The 18,635-nt window shown below is 35.2% G+C and overlaps 2 protein-coding genes across 6 annotated transcripts in view; one reads left to right on the forward strand and one right to left on the reverse strand.

Annotated features, from left to right (window-relative positions):
• The window catches only part of Ide (Insulin degrading metalloproteinase), a 39,824-nt gene that overhangs the window by 3,550 nt on the left and 17,639 nt on the right, over window positions 1-18,635 (reverse strand). Inside the window, exons 1-5 of one of the 4 annotated variants that reach the window (XM_076768798.1) lie at window positions 2,679-2,818; window positions 1,815-2,014; window positions 1,224-1,724; window positions 620-822; window positions 289-537 (exon numbers count right to left, since the gene is read on the reverse strand). In XM_076768798.1, coding sequence (XP_076624913.1) covers window positions 289-537; window positions 620-822; window positions 1,224-1,724; window positions 1,815-1,977 — 1,116 coding nt within the window. In that variant the 5' untranslated portion in view covers window positions 1,978-2,014; window positions 2,679-2,818. Of the gene's footprint in view, window positions 1-288; window positions 538-619; window positions 823-1,223; window positions 1,725-1,814; window positions 2,015-2,296; window positions 2,536-2,572; window positions 2,819-18,635 lie in introns of those variants that run through there. The other 3 variants (XM_076768796.1, XM_076768797.1, XM_076768799.1) reach the window with 3 other exon arrangements.
• Window positions 3,464-6,087, forward strand: Smu1 (Smu1 spliceosomal factor). Of its 2 annotated transcripts, XM_076767841.1 has the most exons (8): window positions 3,464-3,599; window positions 3,675-3,741; window positions 3,844-3,987; window positions 4,067-4,181; window positions 4,323-4,965; window positions 5,040-5,141; window positions 5,209-5,545; window positions 5,806-6,087. In XM_076767841.1, exons 1-8 carry the CDS (start codon window positions 3,574-3,576, stop codon window positions 5,902-5,904), a joined length of 1,533 nt encoding a protein of 510 aa, XP_076623956.1. In that variant the 5' UTR covers window positions 3,464-3,573; the 3' UTR covers window positions 5,905-6,087. The 2 variants fall into 2 exon arrangements, with proteins under 2 accessions (XP_076623956.1, XP_076623957.1); XM_076767842.1 differs by lacking the exons at window positions 3,464-3,599; window positions 3,675-3,741 and having other exon boundaries at window positions 3,845-3,977.

Genomic DNA, 18,635 nt, shown 5'->3' on the forward strand with positions numbered 1-18,635 from the left:
AGTTAATATTCAAACACTTAATCTTGTATGTAAAGTGCAGAGAATTCATAGTATAACTGGGACAATTCTCTATATAAAAATAAGTCGAAAGCGCAAAATTGATTCTTTTTCGGCCGAAGCTTCGTTATTGAGAAAATTTATTTTTTAAATCTATCGAGCAATCTATCTTATCGTGTTTGTTTCAGACTTATTTTCTTCTTTTATATAGAATTGTCTTTTTCTCGATTGTGCTGTAATTTTGTTAGCATTCATACATCAAATATACTATTATTATTCATGTAAAATTACATTGTAAATCCATTCAACTGGTCCATGTTTCTTTAACATATTAATATATTGGAAAATCAGTAGAATGATATCGTCTACATGCTGAATACCTTCTTCCGTCAAATCAACAATTAAATTAAAGAAGCAAAAACCTCTGGCACCTAATCGTTTGCTCGACGCAAGTAAATTACACCATCCTTTTGATTTCAAAAGAGACAGCAACGATCCCTCTCCTTCGTGTCCGAGTAAATATAAAATATAATATGCAGGCTAAAAAAGTAAAACATAAATATTTTCGTTAAATGATCGGGGTTAACGAAATAATAGATTGTAAGGTAACTATAATTATTACTGCAGCTTTGTAATGTTCTCGCAAATCAGGTAATGGAAATGTAATATCCAAATGCCTCGTGTCTTTTATTGGAACAATATACCATTTTGTTCGAAAATGCTCTTCATCAAAGGGATGTTCTAGGTAAACGGGTAGATCGACTTCCTTATTTTTTACTTGCGAAAAGAATTCTACCGTCATTTTTTCAAGTTCATCTAAACTCTCTAAATGCATAATATAGTTTTTATATAATTTCATAAAATATCTATACAGGTACAGTAGTGCCCACGTAAGTGACCGCGCTCGGGACCGGTTACTTCTCAAAATTCAACGGAGATAAGGAAAGAGGATAAGTGCGAGTGAGATACAATAGTATCGATAACGACCGGCGTAAAGTTACGCTCGACACCCTCGATGTTCAAAGCCGCTTGGCTTCTAAGAATTCGTGGGGATAACCGCGGTCATTTAAGTGGGCAAAAATGCGGTCACTTATGTGAGCACAACTGTACATTGTAACTCATAAAAATTAGAATTCCTATATAATAGGAATAATATACTATATATTAGTATATTATTCCTATATATTTTGAATGTCTAAGCGCAATAGACGAAATATTTTATTTACCTTTTCCATATATACATAACGACATAATGTTGGCCGAATAATATTTCTCATAAAATTCGAGTAACTTTTCTCTAGTATTTATGCCCTTTGCTTTTGGTATTACGTCTAATGTTTCCTTATTTCCATTGCCAAATTTCCTAAAAGGATGATTCGATTTTGCGGACGATTTTTCCACTTGACCTATACGCCATGCATCGCTAGTTGCATTTTTTACATGTTCCAAATGAATAGCATTTAACTCTAATTCAGTCGCAGTTTCCGTGAAAAGCGGTTCAATGAAAAACTGAGCAAAACGATATAATGCATCCTTCAATTTATCAGGACATATATGAAAGTAATAAGTAGTATGATCCATATGCGTTGATGCATTAGACAAACCACCGTTTTGCGATAAGAACATTTTATATTCATTTTCTTGTGGATATGCCTTTGTTCCTAAAAACAACATATGTTCGCAAAAATGTGCCAATCCAGGTAAATCATCTGGATCATTTAAATAACCTACAAACAATATTATTAGTTTAGTCAAACAGCACTAATAAAATTAAAAAATAAAATTTTATTTTTACAAAATGTTACAAGGAATTTTACCAATATTCACATCCAAGGATGCAGCACTTTCATCGGTCGTTGGATTACTAATAATTAAAACTTTCATTTTATTAGCAAGCAACAGACCTCTGTATTCCTCTTTATCATTCGGTGATTTAGTTATATTGTCATATCGCTTCTCTACATAATCGTGTAAATGCATATTGCCTGCAAATATTTTCCTCTTTGACGATTTATACCTAAAAAGTATAACAAAAATATAATATAACAATCAAATACTAAATTTTTATATTTTTAAATTAATAGAGATATACAAATAAAGTTTTAATTAATAACAATAACATCTGTGTATAAAATCATCTTTTAGAAGCAATAATATCATTAGAAACAACATGCTATAGATCTATACTAATATTAGTTGCATAAAAATGTTTAACAAGCTTTATCTAAATTTATTGAAGAAAAATTTTTTTACGATATAATAGTTATTGAAAAGAAAATGTTATTTAAAATAAACATACGTTACGTTCGGTTATAACTTGCATACGACAATAGTACTGACGATGATAAAAATTTTGTATTTTACATATATTTTAAATAGATTGGAATATTTTACGTATCAACGATCAGATCAATTACAGTAATATAGACAAACTGTGAAATAATTCGCATCGCGTAACAGTAATTGTACTCAATTGTTTCACAAATAGAAGCGAATGAAGGAAACTTGATTTATGCAGGCCATGATTGAATCATACATGTACACCAATTTTCATAAAAACCGTATACGTACATACCCGTAAAATGATAGAGATTGTACAGGTGTATGAAAAATACGTGATTTAAGTACGAGTGAGAAAATCATTCTTAATTACATTTTTCTTAGATAATTCTGTAAATTACCTCAAAAAAGTTACAAATTACTGTTTTGTTATGTTTTGAAGTACGATACAAATGCCTGTATACCCAATTTTAATTTCTTAATGTTGCAACACGAACTATAAGTATTCTTCGACCAAACATTAAGGCATAGATGAGTAACCAAATGAATCTAACGTGAGTTAGATTTTTCGAGTTGTAAGTTAGCGAAACTACCGGCCAAATTTTCGACTCGTGGACACGCTTTTATGTACAGTATAGTCTAATATGCTCATGACAAAATGCAGAATTTTCTTTCCGAAAAACAGAATTTTTCTTTAGTATGAAAATTTTTAAGTGTAGTTTTTAAAATTTTCTTTTAAAATAGATTCGTTTTTGTTTAAAATAGACTCAGTATCAGTAGAAGCCAACCAGCTTTAAGAAAATCTTTGTTGCATTCTGATCTCTATGATGGATGATACGCTGTACACCAACTATGGTTACATCGTCGAATAGGATTAACTACTATTTAATAAAAGATAACAAAAAATGGACTAAAAAAATGTTTTCGTATAGTTTAAGGGTTTCTCTTTATATTCCTAAAAGTCTAGTAGAATAGAACTTTTTAATTCTTTACGAAAAAATTAAAAAGGAGTGTTACTGTTACACAAGAATTTTCCCTTAAGTATATTTAAGCTTGCAATAGAGTGGACCAACTGTATAAATTGTGCCCTAGTGACTAATAGCGGCCGCCAGTGGTACCACCCTGCATTGATTTTTATACGCTATACGTATATACTACATAAAGTTCAATGGTACTCTGTCTATAAAGACATTACGCTATAGTATCAGTGTCGACATAACCTAATCCAATATTATTTTTCTTTATCAAGTCTAAATATTTATTTTCGTAGTCATCATTGTCCGGATATTGTAAAGAATGTCAATTGAAATCGAATCTGCTGAGTAATTACCTAAAATCTATGATTAAAATTCTATAAATTTATTTTTGATTACCCATATCCCATTGTTTCTTTTCAGTGTCATTCGTTTGATACAACAGTATCTGAAAGAATCAAATCTCGTCAAAACGTTACAAACGTTACAGGTAATCTTTCACAACCTTTGTTTATATATTCGTTGATTTAGTAGTACTATGTGACAGTAAGCCTGTTTCACGATTGAAATAAATGAACATGTTATTACATAGGAAGAGACAGGGGTATCGTTGAATACAGTGGACAGTGTAGATGGGTTTGTAGCAGATATAAATAATGGACATTGGGATACAGTATTAAAAGCAATACAGTCATTAAAATTGCCTGATAAAAAGCTGATCGATTTGTACGAGCAGGTTTGATGTTATATTTAAACATATATATCTTAATAGTTATTTATGTAGGGTAGTTCATTATATGTTAAATGGTTCGTAGGTTGTTTTGGAATTAATTGAGTTAAGAGAATTAGGTGCAGCTCGATCGTTATTGCGACAAACAGATCCAATGATAATGATGAAACAACAAGAACCTGAAAGATATATTCATTTAGGTATAGTAAATTAGAATAATAATTTTATATATTTAGTTTTTTTAATTAGAAATTATATTTAATGAAAATTTGATTGGACTATGTGGGAGTCATTTCGTATTGTCTAAGATTTTTCTAATATCATTGTATTCCATTGCATAGAAAATTTGTTGGCGCGTTCGTATTTTGACCCGCGCGAAGCATATCCTGATGGAAGCACAAAAGAAAAACGAAGAGCTTATATAGCTACTGCTCTTGCCGGCGAGGTGTCGGTGGTACCTTCGAGTAGGTTACTTGCATTATTAGGGCAGGCATTAAAGTGGCAACAACATCAAGGTTTACTTCCACCTGGTACTACGATAGATTTGTTCAGAGGAAAAGCGGCCGTTCGTGATCAAGAGGACGAGAAATATCCTACGCAACTTTCTAAACAAATTAAATTTGGACAAAAATCACACGTTGAGTGTGCACGTTTTTCACCGGATGGTCAATATCTAGTTACCGGTTCTGTAGACGGATTTATCGAAGTTTGGAATTTTACAACTGGTAAAATCAGAAAAGATCTAAAGTATCAAGCTCAAGATAATTTTATGATGATGGAACAAGCAGTATTATCGATGGCTTTTAGTCGTGACAGTGAAATGTTAGCTGGCGGCGGGCAGGATGGAAAAATAAAAGTATGGAGAGTACAAAGTGGGCAATGTTTAAGAAGATTCGAGAAGGCGCATTCGAAAGGCGTTACGTGTCTTCAATTTAGCCGAGATAATAGCCAAATTCTATCGACGTCGTTCGATACTACTATACGGTATGTGAAAATAACAAGTACAGCAAACATTTGTTCTTGCCAGTATTATGATATATAATGTATTTGTAACGTAGTATACACGGACTTAAATCTGGAAAAACGTTGAAAGAATTTCGAGGACATGCTTCTTTCGTGAACGAAGTAGTTTTCGCACCGGACGGGCATAATATAATAAGGTATAGCTATTTTCTCAATCTTTTAATAATTACATGCCAAAAATATGTATTCAATCATATTGTTTAGCGCGTCGTCGGACGGAACCGTGAAAATTTGGAGTTTGAAAACAACAGAATGCATAGGCACGTATAAATCTTTAGGGGCTGCCGATTTAACCGTAAATAGTATACACCTTTTGCCTCGCAATCCGGAACATTTCGTCGTGTGTAATCGTTCGAACACAGTAGTTATTATGAATATGCAAGGACAAATTGTAAGGTCATTTTCTAGCGGTAAACGAGAGGGTGGTGACTTTGTGTGCACGGTCGTAAGTCCACGCGGTGAATTTATTTATTGCGTTGGCGAAGATCTCGTACTATATTGCTTCTCTACGTCATCTGGTAAACTCGAGAGAACCCTTAACGTAAGTACTTCACATTTATATACATTGAAACAAACTTGGGCGAAATTAAAATTAAACGAATATAAAAAGGTTATTCATTGATGTTTTGAAATACGTAAAAAGATGTAAAATAAACTTAAATTAGATATAAACTGATTTACAATAGTTATTGTAAACTGTTATTTGATCCTTTTGGTAAATGAAAGTATACTAAATAGACTAAAAATTTTTAAAGCATTATTCATACACAAGAGATATTCTGTACCATTTTTATATTTCAGATACACGAGAAAGACGTAATAGGTTTGACGCATCATCCTCATCAAAACCTTTTGTGCTCTTATAGCGAAGACGGTCTTCTAAAATTGTGGAAACCATAAAACTGCCAAGGAATGTACACAAATTTGAAGTGATTTGCTAAACATGTAAATAATGTTTATTTTGTAATACAATTCTCATATGGTCTGTGTTTAATCGTCTTCGATCGTAAATATTTTCTCCATAATCTGATAGCAATAGTTTCATCGTGTAAAACTTTTGTTACGACGCAATAAAACCGTATTATGCGCAACTACTTCCTTTTTCCCGGATTCTGCTTATTAATTGTTATGATTGTATCGATTTGAAACGTATTGTAACGATTTCGATTCTAAATGAGAAAGTTAATGATCATGCTTTAACAATTTTATGCAGGGACCAAATTGGGCTTATAAATGAATGAAAATTCATTTATGAATTAGAATCTATTAATGAATTTTTGAAACCAATATTCGGACGAGCAAAGTCGTAAGGAAAAGTTAATAGAGAGGTACAAATAATAAAAAAAAGGTTCGCAAAGATCAACTCTAAGCATGGCCGCCACAGTCTTAATTGGTTAGATTTTACCTTTCGGATCGATTAAAATATATCGTGTATTCGATGTTAACAAATGATGAGATAGAGATTATTCGAGGAAAACGTGGTACTGTTCGAGTACAAAAATTTTGAATGTCGTTTAGGCATCCACAACTCGAAAAGTAAAATACGAGTATCAGGGTATCCTATAGGTAGTATGCAGTTGAAATATCTTTCTCGTCGCGTATTAGAAGAAATTCATGGGTGTGCATGAACCTTGTGGTAATTGGGTTTGAGTAAATAAGCAATTATTATATTTTGCTTTGGCAAATATTATAATAATGGGCTAAAGGGGTTAACACGGGTTATCTCGAATACGATCATCGGGCCCAGGCGTTATAGAGAGCGGCAAAACCGGCACCAGATTGCTTGCCCATTTTTCTTTCTTTTTTAGCGTAGCTGTTTGGTAAAAAAAGGAGACCGCGACAATATCTTTACACATCTACATAATGAATCCGTTTACAGCGGAGCTTGCATGTATATATAATTTTGAAAAATTGTATCATTTTTTAAATAAAATTAAAGAAAATTTAAATGCAATAGAAAATACCGGAATCCAAATGGCCCGAAGTCTTCAAATTTCTTACTTGTTATTTTTTAACTTGTCTGGATTAATTATCGAATTTTCTTTTACTACATTTAAGCAAAAACGTTTGAAAACGCATTACAAATTGAACATTACAGTGATTTATTATGTGAATGCGTTTATATATGCATATATGATACGTCAATGATGCAAATAGGTTAAGAAACTTGCTACGAAAATCGATAAATTAATTTCGTTCAAATACTTTGGCAATTGGTTGTATGTTCGAATGTATATACAATGTTGCTACAGTGGTTTACAACATTATTTAAAAATTATTATCAGTTACTAAATTGTATACGTACTTACGTACGATAGGTGATGTAATAATAACGCTGTCGGTAAAATTCTATTTTTCTGTGTGCTTAATACCGGAAATAAGTACATTTACCTAATGTGTATTTTCAAACAAATGGACCGGAAGACCTATGGCTAATGTGATTTTAATTTCGTTCGATCTTAGCTTCTGTCGGCTTTTGGTTTAGTTAGAGGACCAATTATCGGTCCATTTGTCGCTTTCTCTTCTGTATAACCTTAGCTTGTTCCAACCAAAACAGGAATCGCTTATTTTATTATATTCCACGTCAAATCGATCATCTTTTGCATTCGATGTTAGTGGTAACGACGAAAAAATGTTGTTTAAGGAATGTACGACTTTAAAGTTTTACTATCCTAACCTATTTTCGCAAAACTTGTCCACCATAAAGTTTATTTTCGAAATTATCAACGGTATCAGATTCATCTTCTTTTCTTTTTACGTATTTCGGGATCAACTTTCCGATTTAGTATTAAATGTAATGAAAGTTAGTGTAAATAAATGTAATGAAAAGAATATAATGAAATAAACGCCTGTGGTTCAGCTAGCGTGCACTCTGTAATCGACTTATTGATCGATAGTACGACAAATTGTAAATCTATAATCTGGAAAATACAATAACAATAATAATAATAGTAATAATAATATTTATTTGTAGATTAATGGGAAAAATAAGAATATAAAATGACGATATAGACATTCATATTAAATGTACAAAATTGTATAGGGTGTTCCAGTTTTTTTTCGTAAAACTTTGCCAAAATTAAAAAAAAATACCATTATATACGATAGGAAAGTTTTCTTTCAGGAAATGTACGCCGAAAGAAGACAAGTAATCTTTAAAGTAAGTAGTTTTGAAACCTGTTGCAAGGTAGGAACTTCGTATGAATGCTTTTCGGACGAAGCTGAAAGGACATACGCACGGGTAAGTTTGCTTCCTTTTCGCGATATTATACGAGTTCTTTCAAGCCTTATTAAATATAAAAGCAGTCGAATATTTCGTCGCATTCGTAATTTAGCGACTGCGACAGCGTAAAAGAGGAATTAACTGAACAAACAAGAAAATTCGATCGGTAAAAAAAGATAAGAATTCGTCAGATAATACAATACAGTAGCCTGAATATTGATTTTTATATCGACGTGGCATGGATATTGTTATTACAATGAAAATTCATTTTTATTTTCAGACCTACAAGGAAGGAAAGTATCGTTTTACAACTAAATGAAACACATATTTAAATATGTTTCGAGGTTCGTCGAAATAAACGTTTCTCGATGTGTGATCCCCTTTAAAAATTACAATCAATTCCAATCATTTTTGGTCATTAGACATACCTTTGTAATCCTAACCAATTTCGAGAAAAAAATTCCTTACCGAAAATATAATTTCTGGCCAGAAATGTTACCCCGAAATTTCATGCGAATCTTTAAAATATCATAACTCCTGAACGGATTGGACGATTTTAATGTTTAAAAAAGCAAACGACGCGTATTTTGATCAAGAATATGTACAAATCGCAAAAATATTCGAAAAGTTGGTCCTTGGCACCGCAAAATGAGAAAAACCCCATAAAAATGGTCCAATTTTCAAACAGCCATAATTCCTACAATAGTGAATATATTTCAATGAAACTTTTTTCTGAAGTAGAGCTCATGGGTACCTACAAAAAAGTATTAGACAACTTTTCTGTAGGATGTCAAACAAAATTACTAAAAATGAAAAACGAATTTTGAAGGAAAATCGACAGGTAGGTGCCTAAATTTATTGGCGAAAAAAAAAAATTTCAAATCGTTCTAAAAAAATTATTTTCAGTTGCTGGGGTCAATTACAATCATTTTTGGTCATTAGACATACCTTTGTAATCCTAACCATTTTTGAGAAAAAAATTCGAGAATGTGTGAAATTTTTCGACAAAATTAAAAAATTTCAAATCGTTCTGGAAAAATTATTTTCGGTTGCGGGGATCAATTACAACCATTTTTGGTGAATACATATTTCTTCGAAATCCTTCACACTTTTGAGAAAAAAATTCAGTACGGACGGAACTTTATACGTTAATAACTTTTTAACGAAGCTTCCATCAGCAAATTGGTATTCTTGATTTTCGTCTTATTTTGGCCTCTAGAGTCCCCCAATAAAATTTTTCCCAGGAGTGGTCGAACACTCTGTATGTATATACGGCGTTGCATAATTTAAAATTAGCAGACGAGAAGCAATCGTGCGATAGAAGAAGAGTTTTGCGATTATTTACAAAGAAAGGAATAAATTTAAATAGAGCGGATCGTGTGACACGCGTCTACCAAAAAATAAAAAAGTTGTTGGCAGCGGGAACCGTTTTCGTTTTTGTATTTTCGGAAGATTTCCAATTTCGCGATCATAATTTGTTAATAATTGGGCATTGTTTGTGTCTAGGGTGGAAGAGATTCCTCTCGCTGGCCAACTGGTCCCAGGTGTATACATGGGGAACGTGGCGGACGCGTGCTTCTCCCCACTTCAGACTCTGCTAGCAGCCGAATACAAGTTGGTCTTACTCATTTTTTCGTTCTACAATGATTTCCTGTCCCTCCACGTACAGGTATACACACAGAAGGCGGTGCATCGTCGCAGCGACGGTTTCCGCGCGTATTAACAACGTTATGTTAATCGTTTTGAAAACACCTTGTGTTCGTAAATTTCGCGCGAAAGCAATGATCGTACGAGGTATTTGCAAGCACAAAGCGCGAAAACGTAACAAGAATAAATAGGTTACGATCGGGCGAAAATAAATGCATTAAAGCTGTCTTGCATTAAAAGATTTGCATTTCGGAAAGCTGGTAATTATTCGTAACGGAATAATGCAATTATCAAATTGACCCTCGCACCCTCACATAATTACCCGGACTTGACGATTTAAGTGGATAATCATTGGGAATTGGCAAACTGTTCACCGAACGTTGAAATTTAGCAAGCATCAGAATGTGGGGCGCCAGGTCGTCAATTTGTACCGTGTAATTTGTGTTTCGCGTACGCATGCACCGCGTGTATTAACCGTACACTTTAACGGTCTGTTTTCGAATTATTTCTCGAACGTTTCGCGACAAACTATCGTTTCGATCGTGTCTCGATTCAATTAAGTCGCTAACAACTCGTTGTCATACACCGAATTCCTATAATTTCTGATTTCTTTTGGCGAAAATAAACAAAGCTAGCGCTAACGACAAAACTACGTTGGATAGATGTAATCCGAAGACGCGAGCGATTGGGAATAATAAATAATTTATTTCGTTAGACTGGTAAATTAATAAAAGATCTATGGGAAGTTACTGTTTTTTTAATAATATCGCTGCTGAAAACGTTTTATCGTTTATTTTGAGCATTTCGTCTGTTTCGAACTCGAGGCTCCTAAAGATTTCTTCGATCGGTACGATTTCTACATAACGGTGGGTGTTTTTAAAATGAAACTTTGCTCCTGATCGTAGAACCACTCGATCACACAGGAGGGTGCCACATTGTTATAACTACCACTCTCTCTTTTTCTTTGCTTCGTTCACCACCACCACCACCATGTAATCTTTTCCTCTAGTTCGGGTGAACTGTTGTTTTACAAGGACTCTTTAGATCGGCCGAAGGTTCATTATATCGCCGCGCCAGCTTCAATACACGAATTGTATTCGAAAAGAGACCCGTGATTGTTTTGCTTTTCTTTGCCTTTATTCTTTCCGTTGTCTTTTAATTTACTAACCGGTCATGCATCGATCCTACATTGGTCAACAATGGTTTCTATTCTTTCAGATTAAGAGGCGATCCTCGTGTAACAGCGTTAAAATTAATGTTTCCTTCTTAATTTGTTTTGTACAAAAGTTTTTCCTTCAAAATGCTATAACTTGTCAAATTTTCCATATTTTTTTGTTTAAAACAGATTCAGTACCGATCTCTATGATCGATGCTACACGAAGAAAGATAATGCGAAAAGGAATGGATTATCTCCCCTTTGCCTGACACGTTTAGACTTCTGTTTAGACAATAGAAATAAACGATTACGCAAATTAAAGCTCGGAGAAGAAGTCTTGTAAAATTTGCTGACTCCTTTAACTTAACGGAAGGGTTCTTACCTGTCTGAATTTTGACTGAAATCTCCGTTTCAGTCTTGCATCCGCGGCACTACCTCGTTTCAAAGGATGCTTTGTCAGCCCTAATTACTAAGCTACCTAAGCTATGTTCTGGCATCGTTATTGAAAAAGTCGTTGGAAATCTTCCAATATCCGTTTCCGGTCTCGAAGAAGATTTATTCGTACGTACAAGCGACATTCTGTTCAAACAATTTCGAAAAGATTTCGTATTGGTCATAGATTTACAGTGCTATTATTTTAGCATAAAATCTATTTAAACAGAAAAGAATCATCGTGTTAAATATCACAAGTTTCGCTCTTCAAATCAAACCTTTGAACATCCTCAGTCTAGTTATAGACTTTAAAGAGATGATTATTCGAACAGGTTAACGAAAACTTGCCTTTTCGATTGATTTCGGACGCAGCGGGTGTAAATTGCCCCTTCTTCTAACACAAAAATTGCTAGAAAGGTCCAGACCACCATGATTTCAAAGTTATTTTCAGCGTCGGCCATTCAACGTTTCCGTGAATGAGTTTTCTCGACTTGGTCCAGAAAATGCATAGTAATTTTAAATTTTGGAAAAGTTAATCGCCTCTTCCTCTTCCTAGCTTCCATCTTCTTTCGTTTCTTACTAAATACGAAAGTTCAAAACGCGTAATCCATCCTTTTGTCTACGAGAAAAATTTGCGCGCGTACGATGTTCCGTAGAATCGAAGATGTTAATTGTTTATTTTCGACAGTATAACACAACGGGTATAAACTAATAAAAAACAAATATTGTACAGGTATTGCTTTTTATTTACTAGCAAATAATGATAGGTGTTGCCAGTGACCAGCCTTTCATTCGATTCGATCGCACGAGCATAATCGGCTTACGTTTGGTTCGGCCAATCGTGGACCATCCTTTCTTTTCTTTACTCGTTTTTCGACAAACTAATGCATAATCGTCGCGACGACGCGTAAAGCACACAAAACATGGCCGGTTAGGAGAGCTTTGATCAGCCCTAATCTCATAAAATATACGCAGAAATAACGAGCCAAGACGACAAGAAACGATCTGTCGAATTAAAACATATTCTTGTCCTCCTACGAGCTAACAACACCTAAATGGTGCTAATACTAATCCTATTCATCGTGATACGATACTTGAAACGCGTTTGAAATTCTAATTCGACGTCATAAGATATTCTTCTAACATAAGTAATTTCGATTTAAAAGTTTCGCAGAGATCCTACACGGTCCTTTGCCTGACGGAGATTCTCACCGTTTTCAAACTACATCCTCACTTTCTTTCTTTATTTATTCAACTTGTTACATTTCACAGCCCGTACAGGGTATACATATTTATATTTCTAAACTAGTTGTGCCTTTACATTGAAAATTTGTACCAAATGAACAAGTGTTTTGATTTCGTTATCGTACATTTTATAATCCATTTTTTCCAAGTACTATTCGTCGTTGTTTAGTACTTACTTAATAGAGTAATGGTAGTTAATTTCTTTTTTTAAACTCGAAACGAACAGAAACTGACAATTTGAATAACGTCTGCTTTGGTTTGCGATCGAATCGAAACGATACGCAAATTAATTATTAAGTAGTAATAGATTAAGAGCTCGCGTGCCTGGTGTAGTTAAATTTCTTTTCTACTTTATTATCTTCTTTTCTATATTCGTAAGGTTAAGATCATTTTTCAATCGACTACAAAATACGTCGATTTAGCTTAACAATGCAAACGATCTTTAAAACTGTTCGATTACTATGGTGTGTGAATTTTGTTGGCTCCACGTGCAATATAATTGCGATTATAAGAGGGGGGAGGAAAAAAAAATAAAAAAGAATAGCGTTGTTAGTTTCGTACAAGCTGAAAGTCGTGGGAACCGTCGCGTCGTGGTAGAATAAGAGAACGGTCGTTGGTAGGTAGAGAAAGAAATGAAGAATCTTGGGTGGAAGGTACCTACAGAAAGGGAAAGAAAAGAAGATCAAGAAGGCAAAGGTTGAGTAAAGTTTGAACGATAGGATGAGATCTTTGACCGTGGTTTGACACGAGTAGTAAAAATATGATAGGCAATTCCATTCCATTGGTCGTAAAAACTTCGAATTCGTTTATTAACATTCATCCATCCTATTACGATCGAAGAACTTTGAACAATTAAAAACTACGTTAATAAGATTCATTAAAATTTTCCCTTTACTAATTGTTGCTCGATATTTTGCCAATTATTCCTATATACCTATTGTTTGGTGCTTTCATTGATATTCGACGACAAAAGAAATTTTATTCGATCAAGAAATAATTCTAAGATTAATATTTCGAAGAATCTCAGACGAATTTAAGGTCAATTAAAATCGATTATTTATGAAACAGCAACGATCGTTGTTCGAAACGATTAAATTACTGTTCGAGATAAGTTCTTGGCCAGGTTCGATAAAGATATAAATATTTCTAAAAAGCTAGAGTCGAATTGTTGTACTTTCGTCGATTGGTGGGCACAGTGTGGTGCATCAGGCGAAGGCCCTTCGTTGCACGATAATTGGGGCTCCAGGAGAAAAGTATTCCTTCTCTCTCATCGTCGGCTGTAGTTGTTCGTAGTAATTTAGCAGGTAGCAAGACCGACACGTTTCCACGTAGTCGTGTTCACCTCGCCTCGCCTCGCCTGGCCCCGTCCCGCCTCACCTCCCCTCGCCCTCTGTCCTCACGGTTCTCTCTTTGGCCGCCCTCCAACACCCTTCCTGCCCGTTCCGCGTGTATTTAAAAGTGTTTAAGGGTGCCCTCGAATCTCAAGTGCTCTTCGCCCGGATACACAATGGTTCATGCGTATTATTTGTTGGTGAAATAACATGCTGTCAGTTATGGGGGATATGCTAAATATATAGGGTACCGGCTAGAAATCCGAAAGGAGAATCGATTGAACTTGTCCTGGCGTTCGAGTGTTGTGCTTCGAGTCACGTTGAATCGGCACGTTCACGTTCCAGAAGAACATTTTTATACAGAACCTTCTTTCACCAGACAACTCTCGATTGCTATGCTACAATTGTCTGCCGGGATACGATCCCGTGGATCACATTTTCAGACGTTGTATACACTTTCGTCTTCGCTTTTCTGCCGTTCAAAGATCCCGTTTGTTCCTCCCTGAACTTTGACGCGACGTCCATTCCGGAAGCCACGAGAACTCGAGCATGGACTTTTGGACCCGCGAGTAACCCTTAAATCTCCGATTCTATAATAACATTTGATATTCGTGAAATAGCTACATCGATACTGAAACGTTCGAGCGATTTTTTACGATTCTTCTTTGGCAATAAACCGCTCCACATATTTAGCAACATACTTCTGCGTGCACCAAGTTATACAGGTATACAGATCTGATCAGGATTTGATCAAGATTCAAAGTTATAAATTTTCTTCCCTCGCGGCTCCATCAGTGTCCCAAAAAACAAACAGTTTTGCCTCCTCGTTAATTGGTGTATGTTCTCTGGATCAGTGTTTCTCAACAAATCTTTTCTGGCTTCTACTTCGCTTTTCAAAGTTTATTTAAATTTGCACCACCCTGTGTCTCGCGGTTGTCTTTTTTTTATCGTTTTCTCGTCGACATTCAATTTGTGGATAATTTATTATTCCGAGTTTGCACGGGCGTTCACCAACGAGGCGGACATTTTCCTGCAGTCATTCGATCTATTTACGATGGAGAATCGAGCAGAAAATTTTGGTTTTTCACGGTCCACGCAGAACTTGTCCCCGTTTCGCTATCTTTTGCATCGTGGCCCCGAAGAAACACGCCAAGGCCATATGGTCCCCGTTGAGAATCACTGCTCTAGACGATAATCAAATAACGTCGACTCGATCGAACGAAGGATATACGTAACTAAGAGTATATAATTACGGACTTCTTCCGAGATGAAACGCATTAAATTATTATTAGTTGTTAATTGCTTTATTAGATTAAGCGATCGAGCGATGCGTCGAAAGGCACGGAATTGGAAGAAGCTTGCTGTAATAGTTTACTTCCTTCGCTTTTAAACAGATTTATCGCGGAAAACAAACCTACAAAATAAATCGATAGAACGTTTACGTTTCTTTTTTTTTTCTTCCGGAAGTGGTAACGAGCAACGACGTAATTTCTATCCTGGTTCCATATTTGTCTCGACGTTTCGGTAATTTTCAGGATTTTCAAAATTAAAAATTAAGATAATAATAATAATAGTATGAAAATCGTAAAGAATAATAGGAAAGAATAAACGAGACGAAACTGATAAATAACAGTACTCTTTAACGTGGATTTCGATTTTTTCTGTCCAATTTTTATTGCTGTAGAGATGTAAATTGTTATTTGTAACAGGTTTTCCACTTAACCATTTTACAAATAATATTTTATATCTTATTGCAAATCTAATTCACCACAGACACCAAAGCAATTCACCTTGTACCTGGCTAAAAAGTAAAATAATACCTACAATGCAGTAGCATTCTGTTCAAGTATTATTGCATGTATGCAGTAAAATGTTTATTTCGTAATAAAAACTTGATTTGTAAACAGATTAATTTGAAGATCAATCCCGGTAGTTATTGGATATTTAATAATACGTATGTACTTATTTAAGAAATATGGTTTTAGTACTCTGACGTTTTCTATCATCCTTTTTCGAGTGTTACGATTAACAATTTTTTACAATTCGGATTGTCGATCAAAAAACTAGACTGGAAAAAATTGAACGAAAAGGTAATTGAGAATATTTGCTCACTGGTACCGCCCAAGTCGAGAGACACAGGGTGGAAACTTAATACACATTGGCTTTTTTTGATAAGCTATCGAATGACCCATCGCAAGTCGAATTCGCATCTAGCATGCGAAGGATGGAGTGTCAAAAGTCTCGAGGACCAAGCGAGAAAAAGGATCGATGCTTCGTCTGGCCTGTATCGTTCCTCGATCCCTTTCGATACCTTCGAGTGTACATAAGTACTTATACATAGAGACACTGTATACGCGTCTCCTTCCTTCCACCTCGAGTCCACGCCTTCGCTTCGACAAGTAGCTTCCTCGAGTGATTACTCCTAGCGACGGAATTGAAAACTGTTATAATATAAATTCTGGTTCTCGAAACAGTTATGGAAACGTGGAGAATTCTGTAGAGAAGTTGGTTCCCAACCGTTCGAAATATTATTAAAAGGTTTGAAGACGAAGGTGAGATTGAAAACGCAACTGTACATGGGGGTGAAGAAAAGTGTTAAATTCATTGGAAGAACGTTTCATCGTTTAAAATGTGAAACAAAATCCAAGAATAAGTGTCAATTGATGCACGGAATCATTTCGTTTTTCGTCTATTGTCATTCAAGTGTCTAAACATTACATATTTATATTGTGTGCCGATAATTTTGCGATTCACTGCAGTCTTTTTGGTAAAATTACAATCTGAGCGACCACTTAGGGGAAAGTAGATGCTCCACGATACATGTTCCGTGGGTTTAAATGATAGCGAATCACCCTTTACGCTGTTTTATCCGTCACGTATCTTGTTTCGTCGTTTGCTCGAGCAACAAATGGCCCGAGATGTGGATCGGTAAAGGAGGTAGCAGACAACCCGTAAACAGTCATTGGAAATCTTTGTTTGAAAGATAAATACCGTCAGATTCGATCTCCTGATAATTCATGCGTGTTAAAATAGGTGCGAAAGGTGTGTTTTCAAGACTACGGTACGAAGATCGCCGAACGATTAAGGGAATACTGTATCTTTCTCTTTTTCTCTTCCGTGGCCGTCGTTCTTTTTCCCTACCTTTTCCTCCCGCGTGGGAACATACATATTATCGTAGGTACGATCAGATTGTCGGCAGCAGCCATATTCGAGCGACCGAAAGGAAAGAGGGGAATTTTAAGAAAATTTACAGGCACCACTTCCTACATTCGGATATTCTAGTTAGTCGAGACGAGTCGCACCAAAAAACACGATCTCTCGTCGGGATGCATAGTCAATGAAAGGACGAGGTCCATCGATAAGGTTCGGTAAATTTCACCTTCGTTGCGCCTCTCTACTTTTCCTTTCTGCTTCATTACCGACCATGTATCTCTTTTCAAAGTTACCGATCGCTATCGCGACCGTTCTTGCGTTTTCGGTGGAAAATACACTCTTTCGAACGATTCTATCTCGTCGCGTACAGTTTCTAGTTTCTAGTATTATAGAAATAATACAACGTAGACACATTTTATTTCGTAATTAGAAGGTAACGGCAAGATACGACCTCGAACGAACGCAGAATTTCAACAAGAACAACGAATCGACGGGGCCATTTTATTTTATTTGCTAATTATTTCGATCGAGTTCCCTGCTCGGTCTTGTAAGCGGTGTACCAACAACGCTTACAGGTGTCAACATTCTCGGGAAGACATCGGACACCGATGTTCCTCTCGTTCCAAATAGTCCGGGTGGTCCTCTCACCTCTTTTGATCCTATCTGTACACGATCTCGGGTCAGCTTAAACGACGAACTTACTCTTACTTACCAAGGCAATACATGAACGAGAAGCAGACGACCGGGGTGAAAACGTACACGCGTATAATATCAGGTCTGCCTGTAGAATTTGGCAAATCGAAATCATCACGAATCACTAATTACCGCAACTGACCCTATTGATCTCTGTACGATCGTAAAAACGTGTCTCTTTCTACAGTCACAAAATTTTACATTTTTCAGTTTAATATAATTTCTTTATTTACGGTTACGAATCCCTTTGTATACAAATAAAATAAAGATACATGTATGTATACGATCTAATAAACTTATAAACTGTGTAACTGTATAATAAGCGAGTAACGAAATGACAAATTGCAGAAATAACAGAAAGCTTAATTACGAAATTTATGTAAATTGTCCTAATCCTAATCTTATAGTATCTAAATTCTGCACGAAAGTAGGATAAAAGGCATTAATAATGCAGGTGAACGTTCCATATAACGTAGAATGAAATTTTTTACGATGATCGATGACTGATATTGTTTCTAGTCTTTTTGTTCGTTTTACAATTTTTATCGACGACGAAAAGAGACCTTATCTTGTTAGGATTCAAACTGACCCCACGTTTGGTATATATTTTTATAACAATGCATGGGAGAAAACTGCGTGTTTTATTTCACGCGATCACGATACGTTCGTTTTTTAGAATTACTCTACGGTATAGCAGAATGTTTTTACAGCTTGTACATTCTCATCGCCGTTATGGTGTTATAACCATTTC

This window comes from Colletes latitarsis, chromosome 7 (genome assembly GCF_051014445.1).
Source record: "Colletes latitarsis isolate SP2378_abdomen chromosome 7, iyColLati1, whole genome shotgun sequence".
In the NCBI taxonomy this organism is placed as follows: domain Eukaryota; kingdom Metazoa; phylum Arthropoda; class Insecta; order Hymenoptera; family Colletidae; genus Colletes; species Colletes latitarsis.

Coding starts and splice junctions, on each gene's coding strand:
- Smu1 (XM_076767841.1), top strand. CDS start 3,574: ATGTCAATTGAAATCGAATCTGCTGA. Junction 3,988..4,066: donor TGATCGATTTGTACGAGCAG/GTTTGATGTTAT, acceptor AATGGTTCGTAG/GTTGTTTTGGAATTAATTGA. Junction 4,182..4,322: donor TGAAAGATATATTCATTTAG/GTATAGTAAATT, acceptor TCCATTGCATAG/AAAATTTGTTGGCGCGTTCG.